Source organism: Cucurbita pepo, chromosome LG13, assembly GCF_002806865.2.
Source record: "Cucurbita pepo subsp. pepo cultivar mu-cu-16 chromosome LG13, ASM280686v2, whole genome shotgun sequence".
In the NCBI taxonomy this organism is placed as follows: Eukaryota; Viridiplantae; Streptophyta; class Magnoliopsida; order Cucurbitales; family Cucurbitaceae; genus Cucurbita; species Cucurbita pepo.
In genome coordinates this window covers 6,360,066-6,381,329 of record NC_036650.1, presented here as the reverse complement: position 1 = coordinate 6,381,329, position 21,264 = coordinate 6,360,066, and the positions used below count along the sequence as shown (strand labels likewise).

Below are 21,264 nucleotides of genomic sequence, written 5' to 3'. Positions count from 1 at the left end.
GGGGGGGGGGATGTGGGGTTTTGTATTTTAAGAAGAGAAAATGGGCAAATGTCAAATGGGTGGGCGAAGGAACCGATCGGAGTAGCCAATAGCAATGCGTAGGTTTTGTTTATACAGGTTCAATGAATGGGAGGATCCGGGGGAGACATTATAAATTGACGTCACAAATCATGACAAAAACTGGATTTCCTGCTATTGGGCTGTGTAAATCATAGGACATGTTTGAGCAGCATCTCGTCTACTAGAATTAGCGCCACTTTTTTTTTTTGGATTTTGGCTGAAGCCTCTGATTCCCAGGCCATTATTTTCCTGTTTTTCTACACTCAACTGCGTGTTAAAAAGCATTCCTTTAGGGGTAAACTTTTTGCCGCCCTTCCCTTCCTTTTTTTTCTTATTTTCCAGTTTAAAGGGGATTTTGTTTTTGTTTTATCTGACAATCTCGTTTTCCATATCTTACTTCTAACCAATATTAGCATTTCTTTAAAGTTGGTATTTTTTTAACTTTCCTAATTTTCAATAATATCCTTTCAAAAAGAAAAAATATTCTTACTTTACCTTTAGTTCGGGATGAAAAAGTAACCCTTTTGTTTTAAGGAAGAGTTAAACTTTCAAAATGGTCTAAAATTCCATAAACCAACTCAACTCACGAAGTTTTCATTTAATTGAACTTGATCTAATCCAAAACGTGTGCCTCTAGGATGATGAAAACCCTCCTACCAATGTTGTAAATCTTATATTTTATAAATTTTTTTAATGCAAAATCTAAATTTTGAGAGAGAGAGAGAATTTTTGGACCAATGATAAATTATTTGGATCCTAGTCGGGTCGGGTCGGGTCTAAAAAAGGAGAAATGATGATTTGTATTGGGCTATTGAGGCTGGCATTTTGGTTATGGACTGAAATTCGGTTTCGACCCAAACCGATGATTGTAGGGATGGGTGACTCATAAACCCCACTCTTCAGTTTGCGATTACAGAGCTTGGAGACAGCGGAAATGGCGACCGAGGAAGAAAGCACTGTCAAGGAGCCGTTGGATCTCATAAGGTTGAGTCTTGATGAGCGTATTTACGTCAAGCTTCGCTCTGATCGTGAACTCCGCGGCAAACTCCATGTACACTACCAACATCCTGCTTCATTCCTTCTTCTTTTTCCAGTTTTTTTCTTATCTTCTCTGTTTCTTTTCTCTAATTATGTTATATATATATATATATATATATANTTTTTTTTTTTTTTTTTTTTTTTTTTTTTTTTTTTTTTTTTTTTTTTTTTTTTGTGTTTCTTTTTAAATGAATGTCTTGGAGAATTAGGGTTTTGTAATCGTTTTAGGTACTTGATGGCTTTCCCGTGAAATTTGTTTACATTCATTTCGTTGAAGAAGGCAATGTTTTAGTTTCTTCCAGTAAGCAATTAGCCTTTCTTCTATTGAGTTTTTGCGTTTGCGATGGGGCGGGCGTGGTTTCTAAGTTCTTCGTTTTTTAGGGATTGGAATTGTTTAAATTCGGAAGAATTTCCCTAACGGTGAAAAGTATTAGACGTTAAAGTAGACGCATTCTACAGAGGTCTCTGGTGTTACATATTGGAAATTAAGTAGCAAGAAGATTATTCTAGTATGGTCTCCTTCTTATTCTCTTTAGACATGTAGTATTATGATGGTGTTTTGTTTTATTTTCATCAGACACTCCGAATGTTACAAATATATAGGGTTATATTTAGGCTTCTCCTCAAGGTTTTAAAACGCATCTATTGGGAAGAGGTTTCAACACTAAAGGAATGTTTCGTCCCCTTCTCTAACCGATGTGGGATCTCATAGTCCACCCCCTTGGGGCTTAGCGTCCTCGCTAGCACACCGCCCAGTGTCTAGCTCTGATACCATTTGTAACAATTCAAGCCCATCGCTAGCAGTTGATGTGGTATTTGCTACAGGTGGTCTTTGACTGTTACAAATGGTATTGGAGCCAGACATTAGGCGGTGTACCAGCGGGGACGTTGGGCCTCCAAGGGGTGTAGATTGTGAGATCCTATATCGGTTGGAGAGGAGAACGAAGCATTCCTTATAAGGGTGTGGTAACCTCTCCCTAACAAACGCGTTTTAAAACCTTGAGGGGAAAGTCCAAAGAGGACAATATCTACCCGCTTTAGTCTTGGGTTGTTATATTCCATGTGGAGATCTGGTTTTTTAACAAAATAACTGTTACACTGGCAGGTGGTCTTTGACTGTTACAAATGGTATTGGAGCCAGACATTAGGCGGTGTACCAGCGGGGACGTTGGGCCTCCAAGGGGTGTAGATTGTGAGATCCTATATCGGTTGGAGAGGAGAACGAAGCATTCCTTATAAGGGTGTGGTAACCTCTCCCTAACAAACGCGTTTTAAAACCTTGAGGGGAAAGTCCAAAGAGGACAATATCTACCCGCTTTAGTCTTGGGTTGTTATATTCCATGTGGAGATCTGGTTTTTTAACAAAATAACTGTTACACTGGCAGGTGGTCTTTGACTGTTACAAATGGTATTGGAGCCAGACATTAGGCGGTGTACCAGCGGGGACGTTGGGCCTCCAAGGGGTGTAGATTGTGAGATCCTATATCGGTTGGAGAGGAGAACGAAGCATTCCTTATAAGGGTGTGGTAACCTCTCCCTAACAAACGCGTTTTAAAACCTTGAGGGGAAAGTCCAAAGAGGACAATATCTACCCGCTTTAGTCTTGGGTTGTTATATTCCATGTGGAGATCTGGTTTTTTAACAAAATAACTATTACACTGGCTGGTCGGTTGTGTGATCCACTTATCCACAGATGCAGATTATTAGTCACTGATACCAGGACTCTTCTATTGCATTTTTAGTTTTGAGATGCTTTTGTGAATGCAAATTTTTCAGCTTTGATCTCTTCATTTTCATCGTCCATTACTGAGATTTACCTTTCCTGGAGTTTTAACTACTTTCTGTTGCCTGACTATCATGATGTTTTGCAGGCTTATGATCAACATCTTAATATGATTCTAGGCGATGTTGAAGAAATTGTTACTACTGTAGAAATTGATGACGAGACTTACGAAGAGATCGTTCGGGTATGCTCATTTTCTTGCATTAGTGTTGTTTGTAACTTTGTATCAATCTCTACTCTGCAGAAGATAATTTTGAATACTAAGTTGGTCCCATTTTCAAGTAGATCAGGTGAGTTTACAGTAGTGAACACTGGATTACTAGTGTACATTGCGTTTTTAAAGGAAATAAATACATTATTGCTCAAATGTTTGAAGTTTAAAACCAAAGGAAAAGAATACCCTGTGTTCCTCAAGCTGGTTCATTGTGCCTATCCATACTTGATATTTTAACTCCAGCATTTCTCGTGTATATTTCAGTTGAGATTTCATATATTTGTCTACTTTCCTCTCCAGACTTCTAGGCGTACTGTCCCGTTTCTTTTTGTTAGAGGAGATGGTGTCATATTGGTTTCACCTCCACTGAGGACTGTGTAACTATCAGTTTGGAAGTTCATTTGCGTGCATCCTTAATGGCAACTTCTTGTTCGTCTTCTCTATCAAGTCGACTGGAGCAGGAATGTTTGAGGATCCTACATACTCAGAACTTCCAAGAACTCAACTTCGTTCAGGCTAGGCTTATCCTTTAGTTGCTATGCTTATGCTGTTCTATTACATAAAATAGATAACTAGCTAGTTGTTTTGATATATTGAGTAACTGTAGTTTTCTGACATTTTAATTGGCTGCACAAATTGAGTGAGTCTGCCTTCAGATTTTGCATACAAGGCCAAGTATACGCAATTTGAAATTGTGTTTCTAAGTCATAGAGAATCAAACCTTGCTTGGTCTCTCTTTTTTTTTTTCCCTGTTTTTCTTCTGTCTTCGTCCTTGTGAAAAAACTTGTTTTTGTTGGATTCTTTGAACTCTGTTTACTTCTACAAGTAGTTGAAGAAATTTGATTGATTAATTAGTATCATGAATTGATCTGTTAGGTTGCTAACTTTTCATCTCGAATGAGCTCTGTAACCATTACCTACGAGGATTTGAATCTTCCACCTCAATGGAAGTACATGTCAGTTAGAGCTAAGTTAGGGTCACTTTGACTTGTTTCATTTTGTTTCCAAGTAGATTTCATGCCCAGTGACATACAAACACACAACTAACACAAACACTATTCTACTCTACCATGAACGACCCTGTTTGATAACCTATATCATGGGGAAGTGGCTGCAAACTGGGGAGATGAGAAAAAAATGGGAACTACTATGATACTTTCCTATTGACTTTTCAGACCTATATATCTTATCAAATATATCTACGAAAGAATTACTCAGTAATAGACTTTGATAAAGAAGAAATAAAGATTACAAATTAATGAAACATACATTTCAATTTGTTCTTGAATATGAAAAATGTAGATGAATTGGATAGCTTTTCAATTCAGGAATTGATTTATTCGTCTATATTATTATACATTTAAATCAGGTTGGTAAGGCAAGAATCAGTAGTCCTGACCTGAAAACTGGACTGTCGACCAGCTCACCCAAATTAGTTTAGAGATGGTTGTGTCCCCTTGGTAAATATTCATTCTCCACAATCTCATGCCATAGTTTTCTTCATTAAATCAGAAATTTCTCCTCGGCACTTTATAGCAGCTTCAGTTTGCTCATGACAGAGAAGACAACTCATCTACAATTCAACTCCATTGATGCAAAACTCGTTGCTTTGAAGAGAGATTAAACCAAAAGCTCCGCCCTGCCAAACTTTAGACAAATATTAAGTTGAAACATTCCATTTCCTGGATTACTATACAAATTCGGGTTTGGCATACAGACAGTTCCTGTAGTCATTTCGAAATGATAATGTTAAACGACGCTGACATAGTGATCAGATAAGTAGCAAATGATCTGCAGTAAAAAAAAAAAATCTACAACCTATCAATACCATATTTACCCTTATGAAAGTATGTGTAAGTGCATAAAAAAAAAAAAAAAAAAAAAAAAAAAAAAAAAAAAAAAAAAAAAAAAAAAAANAAAAAAAAACACGCAAAATGAGTGCTCAATTACAAGAAAGGACTCCAACCAAAGAATGGTACCACGCAGATAACTGCAACATATATATCGATTGACGAAGGGCAATCAGAATATTTACCTTTGTTTTTAAAAATCCTATCCTGGAATTTTGATTGAAGTTCTTAAGTCATGATAAACGTTAGAAACGGTGAAACAAGGCGCTGCAAGGCTACGACAAACGACTATGAAAATTTAGAACTATATGAAGTTCTCGCGAATCTGTGTAGGTCATGCAGAACCATCATCAAAGAGAGACTGATAGAATCTTTTTCTTTCCTCTGGCTCAAGTAAACCTCCTAGATTGTTTCCTTGATCATCAAGATCATCTGGTTCAGAATCTTTCCTCTTGTTCTTTTCTGATCTACCCAAAAGCATCCCCTTCATTCTCTTCTTTTCTAAATTCATCAAATGATGTCGCCTGTTATATTCATGAAGTCCCTCCTGCATCAGTTCTCCAAACTTCTCTTTTACAACCACTAGTGGATCTTTCTCAATTAGTTCTGATCCGCTATACCCTTCTCTAAGAAGAACAGTGTAAATCTGATACTTGTTTGAGACATAGAATATGCCAGGGTGCTTAAGCAGCAACGCATTCAACTTCAATGGCAGACCAAATTCCCTGCTGAAATGTCCAAGCTTCATAATTGATGCTTTCTTCCATAATGTCAGCGACAATATCTCATGGATCAACCCCACTGTCCTCTTTTCCATCTCATTTGTATCTTTCACCAACCCTGCATGGTTCGCATATGGTGAAATATATGGAGAGGCATTAAATTCATGAAACTTTTCCCACGAATGTACCCAAGTCGTTGGCAGTGAGCAGGAGAAAGTTGGCTCAACCCCATGCTTGCAGGCTGAAGATTCTATGCTGGAAATTGCTAGTTCTGGTTTCCAAGAGACCAGTTCTATTTCCATTGAGTTTCTTTTTCCAGTATAATTTACAATTCGAAACATATCAGAATGTTTGGGAACGATTCTTATCAAGTAATCATCTGGGAGCCCAAAATTCCGCCTTAATTCACCAAGTTTTAAAACATTTAGTCTCTGATTCGAAGCCATCATCAGCAACTTTGCCAACCGCTCGACAAAAGCAGGCTCCTGCATGTCTTTGACAGTTTCTTCCTCTTCAACTAAAGCCATCATCCTCTTTGTCAGCCGAAAATAGTACTCATCATTGTGGAGATAAACTTCAAAGCAGATGGGGTACTTTTTCAGCCAGTTAAGGGCCTTTCCTTGACAGTCGAGGGTTTTAAACTTCTTTTGGAGAAATTTTACAGGTGCCGTCTGATTGGGGCAACGAAGGACGATATTCTTGATTTGATTATTGACAATCCATCGACGATTACGAGATAGAGCTGATTCAAGGTCTGGGTCTTTCTTCATTGACCATAGAGAAAAGTTCCTTGGGAAGCATTTGAGGCAATAAGGAGAAGAAAGCCTAGGATCCCAATGCCTGGACTTCTGCAGTACTTCAAACAACATCCTTATGCTATGGTTCTAATGCCATCATGGATCTTGACTCTCGTAGCAGAGACAAGCCTGTTGGAAGATAATTAAAATGAAAATAAGGAGATTCTAAATGAAACAGATAAAGAAGGAAAAAAAAAGTGCCACGAGAAAAGTAAACGAAAGCAATTAAACAGATTTCCTATATTTAGTGCAATGCTGACTGAAACATTCCAATGGTGAAATTGAAAGGAACAAATAATATTTACAGCTAACAGAGCATTCAAACAACGGTTAGATCAAACAAACCAAAGGTGGATTGCCTGCAAGTTAATTAAGTTCTGAAATTCTATGTGAAGCAGTGGATATGAGTATCACGTCCATATGAAAGAAGATTTATTTAACAGAACTATTTGATGTATTTTCATATGCTAGGAAGCTTGTTTGCATTGGAAAAGAAATGGATCATAGAAACCTAGATTTATGAAATCTATGGTTGGTAATGTGCTTATAAAAGTTAGCTTGTATTGTAAAATGTAAATTTTATAGGCTCTAGTTTATGCAGTCGACCGGATTAGCAAACTTGTAACTTCATATATTTTTAATCCTAGATTATACACAACACATGGATCAAAAACAAGATTAATCCTAGATTCTACAAATCTAATCCAAGAATCAAACACTGCCTAAAGGAATGTAATATCCCGGTCTAACGTGCTACATTCTCGTAGACATTTCTCTTCCCAATCATACAACTACAAATAGTTCTATATTTTATAGCCTTTTCCACTACAAGGACCAAGCTCCCATAGATTTTCATGTCTTTCTTTTGAATAAAATGATAGACATAGAATTACATGGATTACTACAGAAAATTCTAATCCGGAAAAAGAAATTATATTTTGTGCTTTTGGTGCAATCAGTTCTTACTTTGACTCTCAAACTTCCCCCACAAAGATGTCTTTGCTTCACTACCTAGTTTTGTCAATATCAGCCAGCATAGAAATTTTTAATGTATATGCCTTAAATCTGTTGAGTTGTGTTTAGGTCGGGTGAGCAAAATGACAAGCAAACAGAATCCATCACATTTGCAAAAAATAATCACAACTCCATCAACCATAATCAGTGTCCAACAAAATATAAGGAACAAACACCGGCAACTCAATTCCAGAGCCGACACACTTAAAACAAGAAATCAGTACAAAAGGAACAAACACATAATCAAAATACATCATCTAAGAAATCAGTACAAATACTAATTGCCGCAAAACAGATTCGAATTCCACATGCCGAAGTCAAATAATAAAAAAATCCAGAACATTAAAACATAAGGCAGCTTGAGAAAGTCGCTGGAACTGGAAGTTCAGTTCCAAGTAGAAATTAAAGCGTTCGATAGAAAATGGTAACAAAAATAACCAGAAATACTGGTTTGTACCTGTGTAAGTAGAGTCGTAGAAGTAGGGTGATTAGTTTGCTTCTTTCACCGGAAATGGCGACCGCTTTGAATCGGACCAGCGTCGTCGATGATCGGAGCTGCGCTTTAGGCATAGGAAGGACAAAATCCTTGCGCTCAATTTCGGCCCACAACTTTTTAATCCAATTTCATACAAAATTATAATTTAATATACTAATTTTAATAATAATAATAATAAATGTACAAAATATACACCAATTAACCATGAACCCGAGAACCTAATCCAACCCGAATTATAAGGGTCGGGTAGAATTTTTTAACGACCCGATCCAGTTCGGATTGGGTATGGGTTCAATAAGAGTTTAAACCAGGCCCAAGCCCAACCCACGTTATTCTTCCTCAGTCATGGCCCATCAAATTACTTCAGTCACTAATTTGATCCGCAGTGGGCTGGGCCCAACCCAATTACTCCTCCAACATCAAATTATTATTTGGAACTTATATTAATATAACACAAACTCATGTAATATTATAAATTTTTAGCATATTGAATTTTGAATCTCATTAATTTTTAATTTTTGGAAATTAATTATTATTTATTGATCTCAAAATGCCATGAAGAATCTATTTATTTAAATGGTTAAATAAATAAAAAATGCAATCTCAACCGATATTAAATACCTATGTAAGATTAAAATTTTACCATGGTTGAATATACGACCAAAAATAACTTAGTAGGGTAAGTTATTGAGTTGACTTCCACGTCATACTCGTTCCAATTTGACAAATAATTTATTAATTTGAGATGATTTAAATCGTTGACCTCTACGTCAAAAACCCGAATTAGTTAAAAAATAGAATATATCTCATAATTATTGAATCGTCACGAACTTGTTTGTATGCTTAACTAGACCATATATAATAATAATAATTATTATTATTATTAATTATTATTATTAATTTATTAATTAATTTATTATTATTATTATTTATTAACTAATTAATTAATTAATATAATTTAATATTTATTTATTTAATAATAATATTATTATTAATAACCACGACACGATATTCATCAAACAAAGGCCTTTCTTTTTAATTATTATTATTTTGTAATTGTAACAAACTTAATGAAATTTACACGCCACCCCTACCTTTCTTTTTCTTTCCAATGTACAAAAAAAAAAAAAAAAAAAANTTTATTTAATTTTTTTTGTTTTTAGATGAATTAAAAAAAAAAAAACTATTTGACACATAATACAGATACCTTCTTTGATCTTTAGTATAAAATCGTAAATGACGATATTCTAGCTTTTCATATAATATTTCTTGACGTGATTAGAGCTGCTAGAGTCCACTTACTCCGATTAGTTTCGTCAAGCCAAAGGTTATAGTCATGGCTAACCAACCTCCGACCAACACCCTGATGGCGGATTTGATTGGCGATGCTTTTCCAAGGATGGCACCCAACCACCCGAACACGCCGAGCGCTAACGTCACCGCAGCCACAACCACCACAAGCCTTACCTTATACTCTCTTATAAACGAAGCTGCCAATAGTGGCACCATTGCTCCTAAGGAGAACGCCAAGGCGGAGGCTGCGGCGGCTTGGAGTGGATTTGGTAGCTTCTCATCATCATTGCTGTCTTGCTCTTGCCCTTCTAAATTTCTTCTTTGTAGCTTCTCTCTTTTCATTTGAGCTACTTCAATGTCCAATTGTGAGTAAACCGACACAAACTCGCCGATCGCCATGCTACACGCACCGGCGACTAACCCCGCAAACCCGGTGAGGATCATGGCTTTGATGTCTTGTTTCACAGCTCCAATTCCCATCATAAGCGACGCGGTCGAGACGAGCCCGTCGTTGGCACCAAGCACGGCAGCGCGTAGCCATTGTGCGCGTTTTGAGTAGTCGAATTCATTGGTTTGGATCTCGGACCCGGATTGTTGCTCCAAATTGGTTAGATTCAACTTGTTTGGCTCCATTTTTGGGAAGATTGAAGGAGAATTGTGGAGGACACACGCCTTGAAGAAGGGTATTTATGGAGGAAAAACAAAAGTGGAGTTCATACACAAGAGCCACTAAAATTAATGACAAAAGAAAGAAACAAACTTTTTCTTTTAAAATGCTTCAATAATCAAAATCTTGATTCTTGCATATCATTTGTATATCCATGAACAAATGTTTCCAATAATAGTGGTCAAAATTTATGCAAACCATACACAATGATGGGCGGGGCTAAAATGGACCAAGAACGGAGAAATGTGCATGATGATATCGGATAATGATAAAACATTGAGTAAAAAAAGAAGAGCTTTCGAGTAACGATAGAGCTGGTTTATGTTTTTTCAAGTAAAAGCAAATCGTACTTCTGTTATTTTGAAGTGATCGAGTTTAACTATTGTTTTTGTCACGTAATTGTGACATTTGAGTAAATGAGAGGTACATGAATAAATCGAGACCACATGAGGTAACCTGACCATGTTGTAAGAGATCCAAGGGATTGCGGGATAGATCAAACATGGTGGGCCAGTTCAACGGTAACGACCCAGATCCACCACTAGTAGATATTGTCCTCTTTAGCTTTCCCTTTCGGGCTTCCCCTCAAGGCTTTAAAACGCGTCAAGAAGTGTCCACACCCTTGTTCTCCTCCCCAACCAATGTGGGACATCACATTCAACACATTTAAAAGCTTTCTAGAAAGTACGTATTTTATAATAGTTTAAGTTATAAATAACGATATTTTAATATAACACCGTTTTAATTTAACTCGACATTAAAATTTGCCAGCTGTAAAATGAAGATGGAAGAATATATTAAGAGTAGGAAGAATGAGAATTTAGAATAATTGGAAAATTCAAAAAAAAAAAAAAANTAAAAGGAAGCATTAAGAAAAGGATTTGAAGCTTTAATAATACAAAAGTGAGATCCAAAACCATAAATAAATTAATAAATAATATGAATTTATAAATCCTTTTTTATCTGCCGTCGGTGACTTTTATAAATTAATTAACACCCTCATATATTTATTTTATGTAACACAAAATAAATAAATAAATAAATAAAGGGCCTTTCGTTTATATTTGAAAAGGATCCAAATAAATGGAAAAAAATATATATATATATATATATATATATATATATATATATATATATAATAGCACTATTTGTGAAATCGCACGTCGATTATAGAAGAGAACAAAACATTAGGTAAAAAGGTGTGAAAACCTTTCCTGAGCATACAGCGTAATAGAGAAATCCGAAAGGAAAAATTAAAAAAAGACAATATCTGGATGAGTACCGATTTCGCTGCATGACAAGTTTAAAATCGTGACATGGTCAAATTATATAAAATACGAGATTAAAAAATTTTATTTATAACAAAAAAAAATTGTAATTTGAAATTATTCGTTATAATAAAAAATGAAAATTAACGTGACAGTTAACGTGTAAAATCATTTACAAAAATTAATAATATACATACGTTTTAAAATTATTCAAAAAATGAAAATTAACGTGACAGTTAACGTGTAAAATCATTTACATTAATTAATAAAAAAATATACGTTGCCACGTTGGCTTACATGGAATAGTGTTATTGATCTCTTAATTTTCATCTTTAAATATTTATAAACTTTCGAAATTAAAAAATTCTCTAAATGGAAAGATAAAAGTTTTTTTATTTTTGATTTTTTATTTTTTTATTTTTGATTGATTGATTGATTTTGATTCCATATTTTTATTTCAATTCTTGTAACGGAGGGTCGTCATGTAAATATCCGGTAAAGATAAAAGAAAGAGAAATTATTTCATAAATATATAATATATTATTATATTTTTCATTACATTTTGAACCTATATTTTTAAAATATTAATAATTAAATTGAAATTTCATATAAGATTTAAAAAATCTTATGTTAAATAATTCGTAAATGTCGGGTAAGGTAAACAATTGCAATAATCACTACTTAACGTGTAACTGACAACCAACTTTTTTATTTTATTTTTATTTATAAATAATTTTTGAAACGAACATTCCAATTAAGAATCAGACCTTAACTAAACACGAAAGACAAGGCTTATAAAAAAACGTCAAAAGGAATATGGTTTGATTTACGAAAAATCCCATTAAAAAATTATGTTTGCAAAAAGGGGCCCCTACTTTAAGATATTTGAATATTTGGGTCCATGTGTTTTTATTATTATTATTATTTTATTTATGGTATTTAATAATTTAAAGAATATTTGTATCGTTTCAAAGAAAATACAAAACAAAAGAATATTTTATATTGGAATGCTGAGAAGGATGACACCAAAGTTTGATAGAGAGTGGAAATTATGAAGGATTACACATAAAATTATTCAAGAGTGTGCAATCCACGTGACTACCACCACCAACTATATCATTATCTAATTCAACCAAATCTATATTATACCCATTTTATCTTAATTTTTTTCTTAATTTTAGCTAAATTACAATATTAATATAATAATATAATTATACGTGTATTATCTGAAAAATATTTAATTATAAAGTACCCTAATGTAAGATAGGTACGTAGCGTAAAAAAGAAGTGACGTGACTTGTAATTGTCGCTTCAATGAGTGAAAAATATGTGGTTAAAAAGTCAATGTTTGTGATGTCTGAACCTTAAAAAGGAGTTACGTTAAAATAATGAATATAATAAACATCAAGTTTATTCTGTTCTATCGGGTTTTAAATTTTGGATTTAACATCGATCTTATCTAACATGGTAATAAAATTATAGGTTAGTTAACGAGTCTAAATTTTAATCTTTCAATTTTTGTTCTGTTTTGATGATGGATTGTTTATATAATCGGTATCGAAACTTATTTGAGCTATACTCAAATTGGTTTGATACGGGTTTGTTTTATATAATATGTTTATGGGCTTTCTAGGAAAGGCCCAAACTAAAAGTTGGGCCATCCTCTTTCTTGGGCTTCAAAAGAAGGCCCAAAAAAGGTTCCATATTGGACTTGAAACATATATTTTTGGGCCACTACTTATTCCACCACATATCATGAATATAACATTTAAATTAATTTTTTCATATACTATATATCATTTCTTAAAGTGGGGTTTCCAAAATATTTATTGGACACGGAATACACGCCTATAACCATATATATATATGATACTCGAAGCACACGACTATATATGTATAAGGCATACGACAGAGCACAGTTTCCATAAAAGCATATCAAATCCTGTGCAACTTACAAGCACAGTTCTGACTTCCCAACGCTGCTGCGAAACAAGGAGGTTGAACTTTCTGATCAGCATACCAAATTGAGCGTTTTTCGACCAATTCAGCTATGAAATCATCCAGCTTCTCTTGGCTAACATTCGGCATTGTCACAACATGGGCAATGTTTCCTTCGCATATTAGCTGCCACCTCTTAATGAACTCTTCGGCTTGAGGTCGTTCAAACACGACTGTATTGCTCAGTTCATTCAGCATTGCACTAATTCCCACTTCACGAAGTCGGTCTTTCAGGTAGTGTGCATTTCCGAGGCACTTCTGGACTTCCTTTTGAAACCCTTTATAGCCTTTTCTGTTGAGGGCGTACCAGAGGAAGATAGAAGCATGGCCGTTCCGGCTTCCCATGATTGTGGCATCTCTTGAGGCTAGATACCCGACATTATTGGAGAAGGCATTTATGTGCTCCAACCTTGTGAGGTGAACGCCGCAAGGCATTGGACATCCGAGGAACTTGTGGCCGGAAACACTGATGCTTCCGATGGGCTTCTTAAACGAGACCTTTGGTGCCTGCGAAAAAACAACAGGGGATGGATTAACTATAAAATACAGTTCTATATAGTTGGCAACCAAGAATTAAGGTAAGAGAGGAAAGTAGCAGCTGCATAAACAACCACTCTTCCTGAGATAGTTAGAAGGCAGCAGGAAAAACCCAAGAAGAAAAAAAAGCTGTAACTTGGTGTGGAAGAAAAATCGATATTTATATATACAGCCAAAGAGGGGTGAGGGTGGTTGTGCCAATTCTAACTAGCATTTAGAGCTTAGCTCATTGGAAGTGAAGCAGGACTCATATCGAAGAAACAACCACTAGCAGATGGTCTACTTTAGCTTGTTATGTATCTATCGTCTTCAGCCTCACGGTTTTAAAATGCGTCTACTTTGTCTAGTCCTACTAAAGTGTCTACTATGAAGAGGATCTAGCTCTGTTCCAACTAGTGCCTTGCACAGTTCTGTGACTAGCTCTGATACCATTTGTAGCCGCCCAAGTCTATTTCTAGCCGATATTATCTGCTTTAGTCCGTTACTTATCGTCGTCAGGCTCACGATTTTAAAACGCATCTACTAAGGAGAGGTTTCCACGCCCTTATAAGGAATGTTTTGTTCCCCTCTACAACCGACGTGGGATCTCACAAATTACAATCAAGTTCCAAGCCAATACACAATCAACCTGACTTTCTATCTTGGATACAATTAAATTTGAGCATACAATCAACTGTCGGCGAAGCTAGAAACATGTTCTAGTAAAAATTGCAAGTATGCAAGAAAGTGACTTACACGTTTGATAAAAGGCATCATAAATCCAAACAACGCCCCATCACAATGGATGTAAAACCGATCTTTAGAGAACCCACACTCGTTGAGTGTTTGTATCACAAGATCAAGATCATCGACAGCTCCTTTCACCGTGGTTCCTGCAACCAGAATCCACTCAATTCTCACCTATAAAACGATTATATTCCCCTGTTTGTAGTAGAAAACATAAAGAAAGAGACAGAAATTACCAATATTAACATTGAGTATAGCTGGTTTATCTGTGTTGGCAAGCAACTTGACTCTAAGGTCAGCACAATCGATCTCACCAGATACCAGACAGCCGACCTTCACACAGTTCATTCTATACAATCTAGCGGCTTTGAAAACGGAATAATGAGATTCCCCAGAAGCATACAGAATCCCATCAGGAAAATTTTCTCTCCTACAAGAACCAATGCCCAAAGCTTCACTACTGCTAAAACTAAATATGCATTAACACCGTATGAACACAGGAAATCAAACTCAATGAAACTAACCCGGCGAGAATCCCATGAAAATTTCCTTCCGTTCCACAATGTGTAACATATCCCCAATACTCATTCTTCTCAATCTCCCAAAGCCGAGCAAACCAATCCAACACTCCAATCTCAAACTGTCTCGAGTGCACAGCGTAATTGTTTTCAACGAACGGATCCCCAAGATTGTTAATGAAGAAATGCTGCAACGGCGCCAGAGCACCATAATCGAAGTCAAAATTATACGCGTAACCTAAAACAGAGAGCAGAGATACAAATCCAAATCAGAAGAACAAAAATTTCAATTTCCGAAACGGAAACAAGATTTAGGTTTCCAAAAACTAAAAACCTAAATTATATTTAGTCTTCTCGAGGAGATTCTTTCTATAGCGTGCCAATACGCTAGCCATATACGCTTCCTTGTCACCAGTAGACTCGTCATTGTCGTCAGGCTCGGTGATGGGGAAGCAAGTAGCGACGGCATTTCTGCCGAGCCCAATCTCCCTCTTCCCTTTCTGATTCGATTCTGCGTGTTGTTGTCCCTTGAGATCCACGACAGTGTTGATCTCCGGCAAAGGCAGCAGAGGATCGGAAAACACAACATTGACATCAAACTTTCCGATCACAGCCTCAATCCCAGCGTTTTTCTCAACCATCGTCATCGTACAGGCAGCCATATCTCACTATCTTCTTCCGGCAAATCTTCTCTCCGTCGCTCTGCTCCTGATCTGAAAAATCCAATCAAAACTTCGCTGAATCAGATGAGTAAAAGATGGAATTCAAATAAAGAAACAGAGAGCGAGAGAGAGGAAGAAGGAACCTGAGTGTTTAAGCTTTGAGTATTCGCGCTAAAATGGTGTGTTGTGCCGTTGGAGCTGTTGTAAAATATAGCCCTTAAATAGTTTACGTTTTTTTGAAAAAGAAAAAAAAAAACTAATTTTATAAAATTAATTTACCACATTTATGACGTCATGGAAAAAGAAAATTCCATTATAAAATTATGATTCCAAATGAATATTTAATAATTTTTTTAAATAATTAAAATTGAGTAACAAATTGTAATTTTTTCTTTTCTTTTTATTTAAAAAACTAATTTTTAAAATCATTAATTTCCCACTTGTTTATAAAAATATTAATACAAATGAATATTTAATAAATTTATTTTTAACTGTTAAAATTGAGTGAGAAATTGTAAAAATGATTCTTTGTCACATTCTTTTTTTTTCGTCAAATTATTCTTTTACAATCATAAATTAATAATTTATTAAAAAAAAAAAGACGGCCATCCGTCTGATTCATGTATCCGACCAAAATCTACAAAAGCTCATAAACTTCAATCAAAATTTAGTTAGAATTCATAAATTTTAACGTGAATTTGACTAGATTCACGAACTTTAACAAAAAAAACTAACCAAAATTCACGTGTCCTTCTAGAATTTTGACCATTATTTATATAATCTCTAACGTATCATTCTAGAAGTTAACCATTATTCATATAATCTATAGTTTATTATTTTATAATTTTGGTTATTATTAATTTTTTTTTTAATTTTAAATTGGTAGATTAAAAGAAAAAATAATTAAATTAAATTAATTTCAAAATCAATAATTTTACTTAAATCACTATATTTTATTTAGAATTATGAAAAAAAAATTTAGTAGTTATTATTGAGAATATATATATATATATATATATATATATATATATATATNCTTTAAATGACTAATTTTAAGGTTGGTTGAATCTATACTAATTAAAATTTTGAATATTTGATAGTAATTTTAACTGTATAATATTCTAACAATAAATTAATAATTTTTTTTTAAAAAAAATTGAAGATGACTAAGAATATAATTTGAAATAGCTAAGTATAATACCTCAGTGAATAATATACTTATTTTTCCACAACCAACTTGTTTCTAGAAGTTTAGATTACTACGAATAATAATGGATACAAATATTAACTCCAAATAAAATATTATATCTAGACGTTTTATTTGGGCTTTCGCATTCGTTTTCTCTATGTAGTTTTAGTTTGTATCGTTTAGTATCCTAAATTTTGAATTCGTATTTAAGACTCTTCTCTCTAAGTACGACTCGTTTACTAAATTCTCTAACGACTTAAAATGATAGACCAATAGACAAGATGCTGAGATTGTTAATAGAAAAATGTTGGACTTCCCCATATCAACGTAATCAAAGTCCAAATTAAAAGGGTAGCCTAAAATCGAGAGCGGGAAAGTAAATCCAAACAGAATCCAACTCGGTAACCATGCTGGTTTTATTGTTGTTGTGGACTCATAAGTGGTTTTAAAAATGTATTAATGAAATTTTAATAAATTTATGAATATTTATTTAAAACTAAGTTGGAAAGTATTTAGGAATTTAAATATTAATAGTTTTTCTTTCTAACTACCAATAAAGATATATATATTTTTTAAAAGTTTTAAATATTATTTTTGAATTTTTAAAAATTTTAAAGTATTATTAAAAATTAAAAAAAAAAAAAAAAACTTTTTATATAGATGGGAAAGTTTAGAATTATTTTTATTGATTTAGACTAAATATTTATCAAATTTTTAAATCTATTTTATCTATCAAAATTAAGCTGAGGGATTGTAAAAATTCCTTATTTTCCATCCTTTAAAAGTCCCAGAATACTATTCCTATATTCCCATTGGCTTTTTATTTATTTATTTATTTTATAAATTAATTAATTAATTATTTATTTATTTATTTATACGGAAGTTAATATATCACATCATAATTGTTACACATTATCTAGGTTCAGGGTATGAATTTAGGAGTCGTTCGCTCTAACTCCATGGGAAAGTACTTTTTGTTCACCAAGTCGTGTTGGTCAATTAGGTCTCTCCCCTTAGGTCGAGTCGGTTTGGTTATCCTCTTGGTGTAGTTACGTTCCTAGCCGGGACCAGAAACCATCTTGATTCTCCTACATGTTCCTAAGCAGTTTCTTCTCTACTCTACTAAGTGGAATAGGCACATTGAGCAGCCAGAGACCCTAATGAATCTCGCTATATATATAAGGAGAGATCTCAATCTCGGAAATCACTAAATAACTCTATATTTTGTTTAATTCACCAACCCTAACTTAACTTAATTATGATCCAGGCTAACACCATATCTATGTACAACTTTCGTTATGTACAAGCACTAGCTCATTAGTTCCACTTTAATATTCACTTAATCTAAGTCCACCGCTAGCAAATATTGTCGGCTTTTGATCGTTACAGTTTTAAAAACGCGTCTATGGGTAGAAGTTTCCACACCCTTTTGAAAAATGATTCGTTATCTTCTTCAATCAATGTGGGATCTCACAATTCACTGTTCTTGGGGGTTAACGCCTTCGCTGACACACCGTCTAGTGTCTGATTCTGATACCATTTGTAATAACCTAAGTCACCGTTAGTAGATATTATTCATTTTGGCTCGTTATGCATAATCGTCAAGCTCACGATTTTTAAAACACGTCCAATAAGAAGAGTTTTTACGTTCTTGTAAATAACTACTGATAAAACTAAAAATTGAAATAAGTTAAAGGGCAGACTTGGAAATGGCAATCAACAGTCTCTCCATTTTTTTTTTCTAGTGAAATTATGAACAATTTTACCTTAAAATCAACAACATTTTTCCTTATACTCCAAGAGCCCCCAATGGCGTCTTCCCCTGTCCAGCTTCAAAGTAGAAGATGAGCATCGCTAACATGGCGAGCCTAGCATGCTTGATCTCAGCCAACTTCAATCTCTCCAATTTCTCCGTGTCTGGAATGTAAACCCCATCTTTAATAGTTCCGGCAAATCCCAACGGATCGAAGAATTTTCCGCCGGGATAACCCTGTTCTCCCGTTGCGTTTGCGAAGTTCTCTGCCGTCCTCGACCATGGCGTCGCCCATTCCACCGATTGAGACTCTGGGTTGAAGAAATCCACCCACCGCTTGCTCTCCACCCATCCCATTAGTAGAAGCTGGGTTCCCAGCAGTGATCCAAAGGAGAATGGAGCAATTGCGCCTGGATCGGCTCCGGCTTCGAACCATGGGATCCCACTCCAGGCTTGGCCTACGAAGATTCCGACCACCGCTGCCATTGCCCAACGGCCGTGGATCAGCTCTGCTTCTCTGTACCATTTCAGAAATGCAGGGTCCTTCCCCAACCCTAATGGGTCGAAGCCGAAGTCACCTGGAAGTCTACGCAAACGGAACAAGTAATTGCTTAGGAGGTGTTCGATGAAATGCCTCAATCAGATTTTAGACAGTAACTAAAAAAAGTGCAACTAGAAGAAAGTAAGCGAGAGACATACGAGCCATCTAGCCATTCTGGGTCGACTAAGTTGCCTCCGCCCTTAACAGCAGGGATCCAAGACTTCTTGGGCTGAGCAGCGGCGACGATGACAAGCTTGCGAGAGCCAACGACATTGACACCGCCTCTGGCTCCAGCCAGCAAGGTCTGAGTTCTGCTACCTCCATGGAGGAAGGGTGAGCCCAACCCATTAAGCACAGCACCAGAAGTTGCAGCCATGGCAGGTGATATGGGAACTTTCAGGTATGAATCGAAAACTATGTCTTATTATTTGATCAGAAGGGTCTGTGGAAGATATTGTGAATTGAATTGTGGGTTTAAATGGAGTGATGTATGAATTATGATGATGAGAATCTGGAGGGGAAATCTAAAGGAGGGTGTTGGATAGATTTCTGACCAATGAGAAACAAGTTCTTCATCCGCTCCTCCACCTGGCCGCTTACCACGTTAGCCTCTTTTCAGCCTCATGTTTCACTCCCAATTTCCTGCTGCTATAGAACATAAATCCTTTTTGGCCCCACCTCTTCTTGTTCGGATATGTAACCTCATGCCTAGTAAAAATAGGGGGTAGAGATATATTTGATAGACATTTATATATGGTAATCTGAAACCATATATATATATATACACCTTAGTCCGTGCTTTGAATATGTATTTTCTGGATTTAGCCAACTTATTCTTTGTGTTCATCTAGATCAAGTGTGTGAATGTGTGCGTTGTTGTGCAATCCTAACACTTCTTCGCGTGAAAAAACTATGAATATTAATTTTTATAATAGTTGAGAGAATTCTGCCCCTCCCTATAAAATTTTAGGTTGCTCTAAACAGAAATCCCATGGATGAAAGCCAACGTAAGACACAACCTTAAAACGGCAAGGAAAAACAGAGAGTTGTAACTCCCGACCTTATTTCATCACAAAAAAACTGCCCAATTCACTAAATAAAGAACCCAAAAACTGCTCTCTCTCTCTATATATATATAATTAAGAAGAGCCCAAAACGAAGAAGGCAAAGGTGAAGCAAACCCAGCAAGAAAAATGGCTGCTACTTCTCCGGCCAACATTTTCATACTTGCAGGGCAGAGCAACATGGCAGGCCGAGGCGGCGTCTCCAAAGACCCAACCACAGACAAAAACGTGTGGGATGGTTATATCCCCCCAGAATCTCAACCCAACCAATCCATCTTTCGGTTCACTGCTGATATGGTCTGGGAGCAAGCCCATGAGCCACTCCATTGGGACATAGACGTTGTAAAGACCAATGGGGTTGGACCCGGCATGCCTTTTGCCAATGAGCTTTTGGCCAAAGCAGGCCCGAGCATCGGCACCATCGGTCTGGTTCCGTGTGCCATTGGAGGATCTCACTTGAGAGAATGGGTTAAAGGGACTGATAGGTACACCAAATTGGTTGAACGGATGAAACGTTCGGAAGAACATGGGGGCAAAGTTAAGGGATTCTTTTGGTACCAAGGAGAGTCCGATGCGGCGGTGGAAGAAGAAGCTAAGTCGTACGAGAGAGAGCTGAGTAAATTCTTCACGGACTTGCGTGCAGACATGAACCATCCAGATCTACCCATCATCCTGGTTCGTCATATCTAAACTTAAATCAAAACATATGATATGTTGTGCTGAAATTTGTGTTCTTAAAAACTGCAGGTGAAGATAGTGACCCATGATTTCTTCATAAGCCCAGATTTTGAGTTCAAAGAAGAGGTATGGAATGCTCAGGAGGCAGTCACGCAGAAGCTACCAAATGTAAGAATGGTGGACGGTAGGGTGGCGGTGGGGAACTTTGATGAAGGGCTTAACGAAGATAGAGGTCATCTCAACGTCAAATCTGAAGTGAATTTGGGCAAAATGTTTGCTCATTCCTATTATTCAAACTTCGCTCACTTCATTTCCTAATTAATTTGCCTATCAACAAATGATACCAAAAAAAAAAAAAAAAAAAAAAAAAAAAAAAAAAAAAAAAAAAAAAAAAAA

At 35.6% G+C, this 21,264-nt stretch overlaps 6 protein-coding genes across 11 annotated transcripts; 2 read left to right on the top strand and 4 right to left on the bottom strand.

The window, feature by feature from the left end:
- The first annotated feature begins 888 nt into the window (after positions 1 to 888).
- Positions 889 to 3,952, top strand: LOC111809241 (sm-like protein LSM3A). The gene is made up of 3 exons (XM_023695659.1): positions 889 to 1,111; positions 2,970 to 3,065; positions 3,396 to 3,952. Exons 1-3 carry the CDS (start codon positions 995 to 997, stop codon positions 3,474 to 3,476), a joined length of 294 nt encoding a protein of 97 aa, XP_023551427.1. The 5' UTR covers positions 889 to 994; the 3' UTR covers positions 3,477 to 3,952.
- Positions 3,953 to 4,296: 344 nt separating this feature from the next.
- LOC111809240 (protein ROOT PRIMORDIUM DEFECTIVE 1) lies at positions 4,297 to 8,075 on the bottom strand. Of its 4 annotated transcripts, none has more exons than XR_002817194.1 (3): positions 7,936 to 8,075; positions 5,131 to 6,607; positions 4,297 to 4,742 (listed from the first exon to the last, which is right to left on the bottom strand). XR_002817194.1 is itself a non-coding variant. In XM_023695658.1 (2 exons), the coding sequence occupies exon 2, from the start codon at positions 6,534 to 6,536 to the stop codon at positions 5,280 to 5,282; it is 1,257 nt and encodes a 418-aa protein (XP_023551426.1). In that variant the 5' UTR covers positions 6,537 to 6,593; positions 7,936 to 8,075; the 3' UTR covers positions 5,059 to 5,279. The 4 variants fall into 4 exon arrangements, 1 of the variants encoding a protein (XP_023551426.1); XR_002817192.1 differs by having other exon boundaries at positions 5,131 to 6,593; XR_002817193.1 differs by having other exon boundaries at positions 4,297 to 4,734; positions 5,131 to 6,593.
- Positions 8,076 to 9,130: 1,055 nt separating this feature from the next.
- Positions 9,131 to 10,300, bottom strand: LOC111808999 (vacuolar iron transporter homolog 4-like). The gene has a single exon (XM_023695288.1). The coding sequence runs from the start codon at positions 9,898 to 9,900 to the stop codon at positions 9,262 to 9,264; it is 639 nt and encodes a 212-aa protein (XP_023551056.1). The 5' UTR covers positions 9,901 to 10,300; the 3' UTR covers positions 9,131 to 9,261.
- Positions 10,301 to 13,004: 2,704 nt separating this feature from the next.
- LOC111809006 (serine decarboxylase-like) lies at positions 13,005 to 15,830 on the bottom strand. Of its 3 annotated transcripts, none has more exons than XM_023695300.1 (6): positions 15,787 to 15,830; positions 15,316 to 15,689; positions 14,988 to 15,219; positions 14,700 to 14,893; positions 14,473 to 14,609; positions 13,005 to 13,707 (listed from the first exon to the last, which is right to left on the bottom strand). In XM_023695300.1, exons 2-6 carry the CDS (start codon positions 15,641 to 15,643, stop codon positions 13,138 to 13,140), a joined length of 1,461 nt encoding a protein of 486 aa, XP_023551068.1. In that variant the 5' UTR covers positions 15,644 to 15,689; positions 15,787 to 15,830; the 3' UTR covers positions 13,005 to 13,137. The 3 variants fall into 3 exon arrangements, with proteins under 3 accessions (XP_023551068.1, XP_023551067.1, XP_023551069.1); XM_023695299.1 differs by having other exon boundaries at positions 15,316 to 15,694; positions 15,787 to 15,825; XM_023695301.1 differs by having other exon boundaries at positions 15,316 to 15,683; positions 15,787 to 15,825.
- A 2,650-nt stretch (positions 15,831 to 18,480) lies between these two features.
- Positions 18,481 to 19,617, bottom strand: LOC111808927 (chlorophyll a-b binding protein CP24 10A, chloroplastic-like). The gene is made up of 2 exons (XM_023695174.1): positions 19,285 to 19,617; positions 18,481 to 19,171 (listed from the first exon to the last, which is right to left on the bottom strand). The coding sequence occupies exons 1-2, from the start codon at positions 19,500 to 19,502 to the stop codon at positions 18,622 to 18,624; spliced, it is 768 nt and encodes a 255-aa protein (XP_023550942.1). The 5' UTR covers positions 19,503 to 19,617; the 3' UTR covers positions 18,481 to 18,621.
- Positions 19,618 to 19,729: 112 nt separating this feature from the next.
- On the top strand, positions 19,730 to 21,217 carry LOC111808926 (probable carbohydrate esterase At4g34215). Its single transcript, XM_023695173.1, has 2 exons — positions 19,730 to 20,865; positions 20,938 to 21,217. Exons 1-2 carry the CDS (start codon positions 20,320 to 20,322, stop codon positions 21,184 to 21,186), a joined length of 795 nt encoding a protein of 264 aa, XP_023550941.1. The 5' UTR covers positions 19,730 to 20,319; the 3' UTR covers positions 21,187 to 21,217.
- The last annotated feature ends 47 nt before the right edge of the window (positions 21,218 to 21,264 follow it).

Excerpts from the sequence above, each read along its gene's own strand:
- LOC111808927 (XM_023695174.1), bottom strand. The coding sequence starts at position 19,502 with ATGGCTGCAACTTCTGGTGCTGTGCTTAATGGGTTGGGCTCACCCTTC. Across the intron at positions 19,172-19,284 it reads CCAGAATGGCTAGATGGCTC|ACTTCCAGGTGACTTCGGCT; the intron begins GTATGTCTCTCG and ends CCGTTTGCGTAG.
- LOC111808999 (XM_023695288.1), bottom strand. The coding sequence starts at position 9,900 with ATGGAGCCAAACAAGTTGAATCTAACCAATTTGGAGCAACAATCCGGG.
- LOC111809006 (XM_023695300.1), bottom strand. The coding sequence starts at position 15,643 with ATGGCTGCCTGTACGATGACGATGGTTGAGAAAAACGCTGGGATTGAG. Across the intron at positions 15,220-15,315 it reads GAAGACTAAATATAATTTAG|GTTACGCGTATAATTTTGAC; the intron begins GTTTTTAGTTTT and ends TCTCTGTTTTAG. Across the intron at positions 13,708-14,472 it reads TGATGCCTTTTATCAAACGT|GCACCAAAGGTCTCGTTTAA; the intron begins GTAAGTCACTTT and ends GTTTTTTCGCAG.
- LOC111809241 (XM_023695659.1), top strand. The coding sequence starts at position 995 with ATGGCGACCGAGGAAGAAAGCACTGTCAAGGAGCCGTTGGATCTCATA. Across the intron at positions 1,112-2,969 it reads AACTCCGCGGCAAACTCCAT|GCTTATGATCAACATCTTAA; the intron begins GTACACTACCAA and ends GATGTTTTGCAG. Across the intron at positions 3,066-3,395 it reads CTTACGAAGAGATCGTTCGG|ACTTCTAGGCGTACTGTCCC; the intron begins GTATGCTCATTT and ends TTTCCTCTCCAG.
- LOC111809240 (XM_023695658.1), bottom strand. The coding sequence starts at position 6,536 with ATGTTGTTTGAAGTACTGCAGAAGTCCAGGCATTGGGATCCTAGGCTT.
- LOC111808926 (XM_023695173.1), top strand. The coding sequence starts at position 20,320 with ATGGCTGCTACTTCTCCGGCCAACATTTTCATACTTGCAGGGCAGAGC. Across the intron at positions 20,866-20,937 it reads CAGATCTACCCATCATCCTG|GTGAAGATAGTGACCCATGA; the intron begins GTTCGTCATATC and ends TAAAAACTGCAG.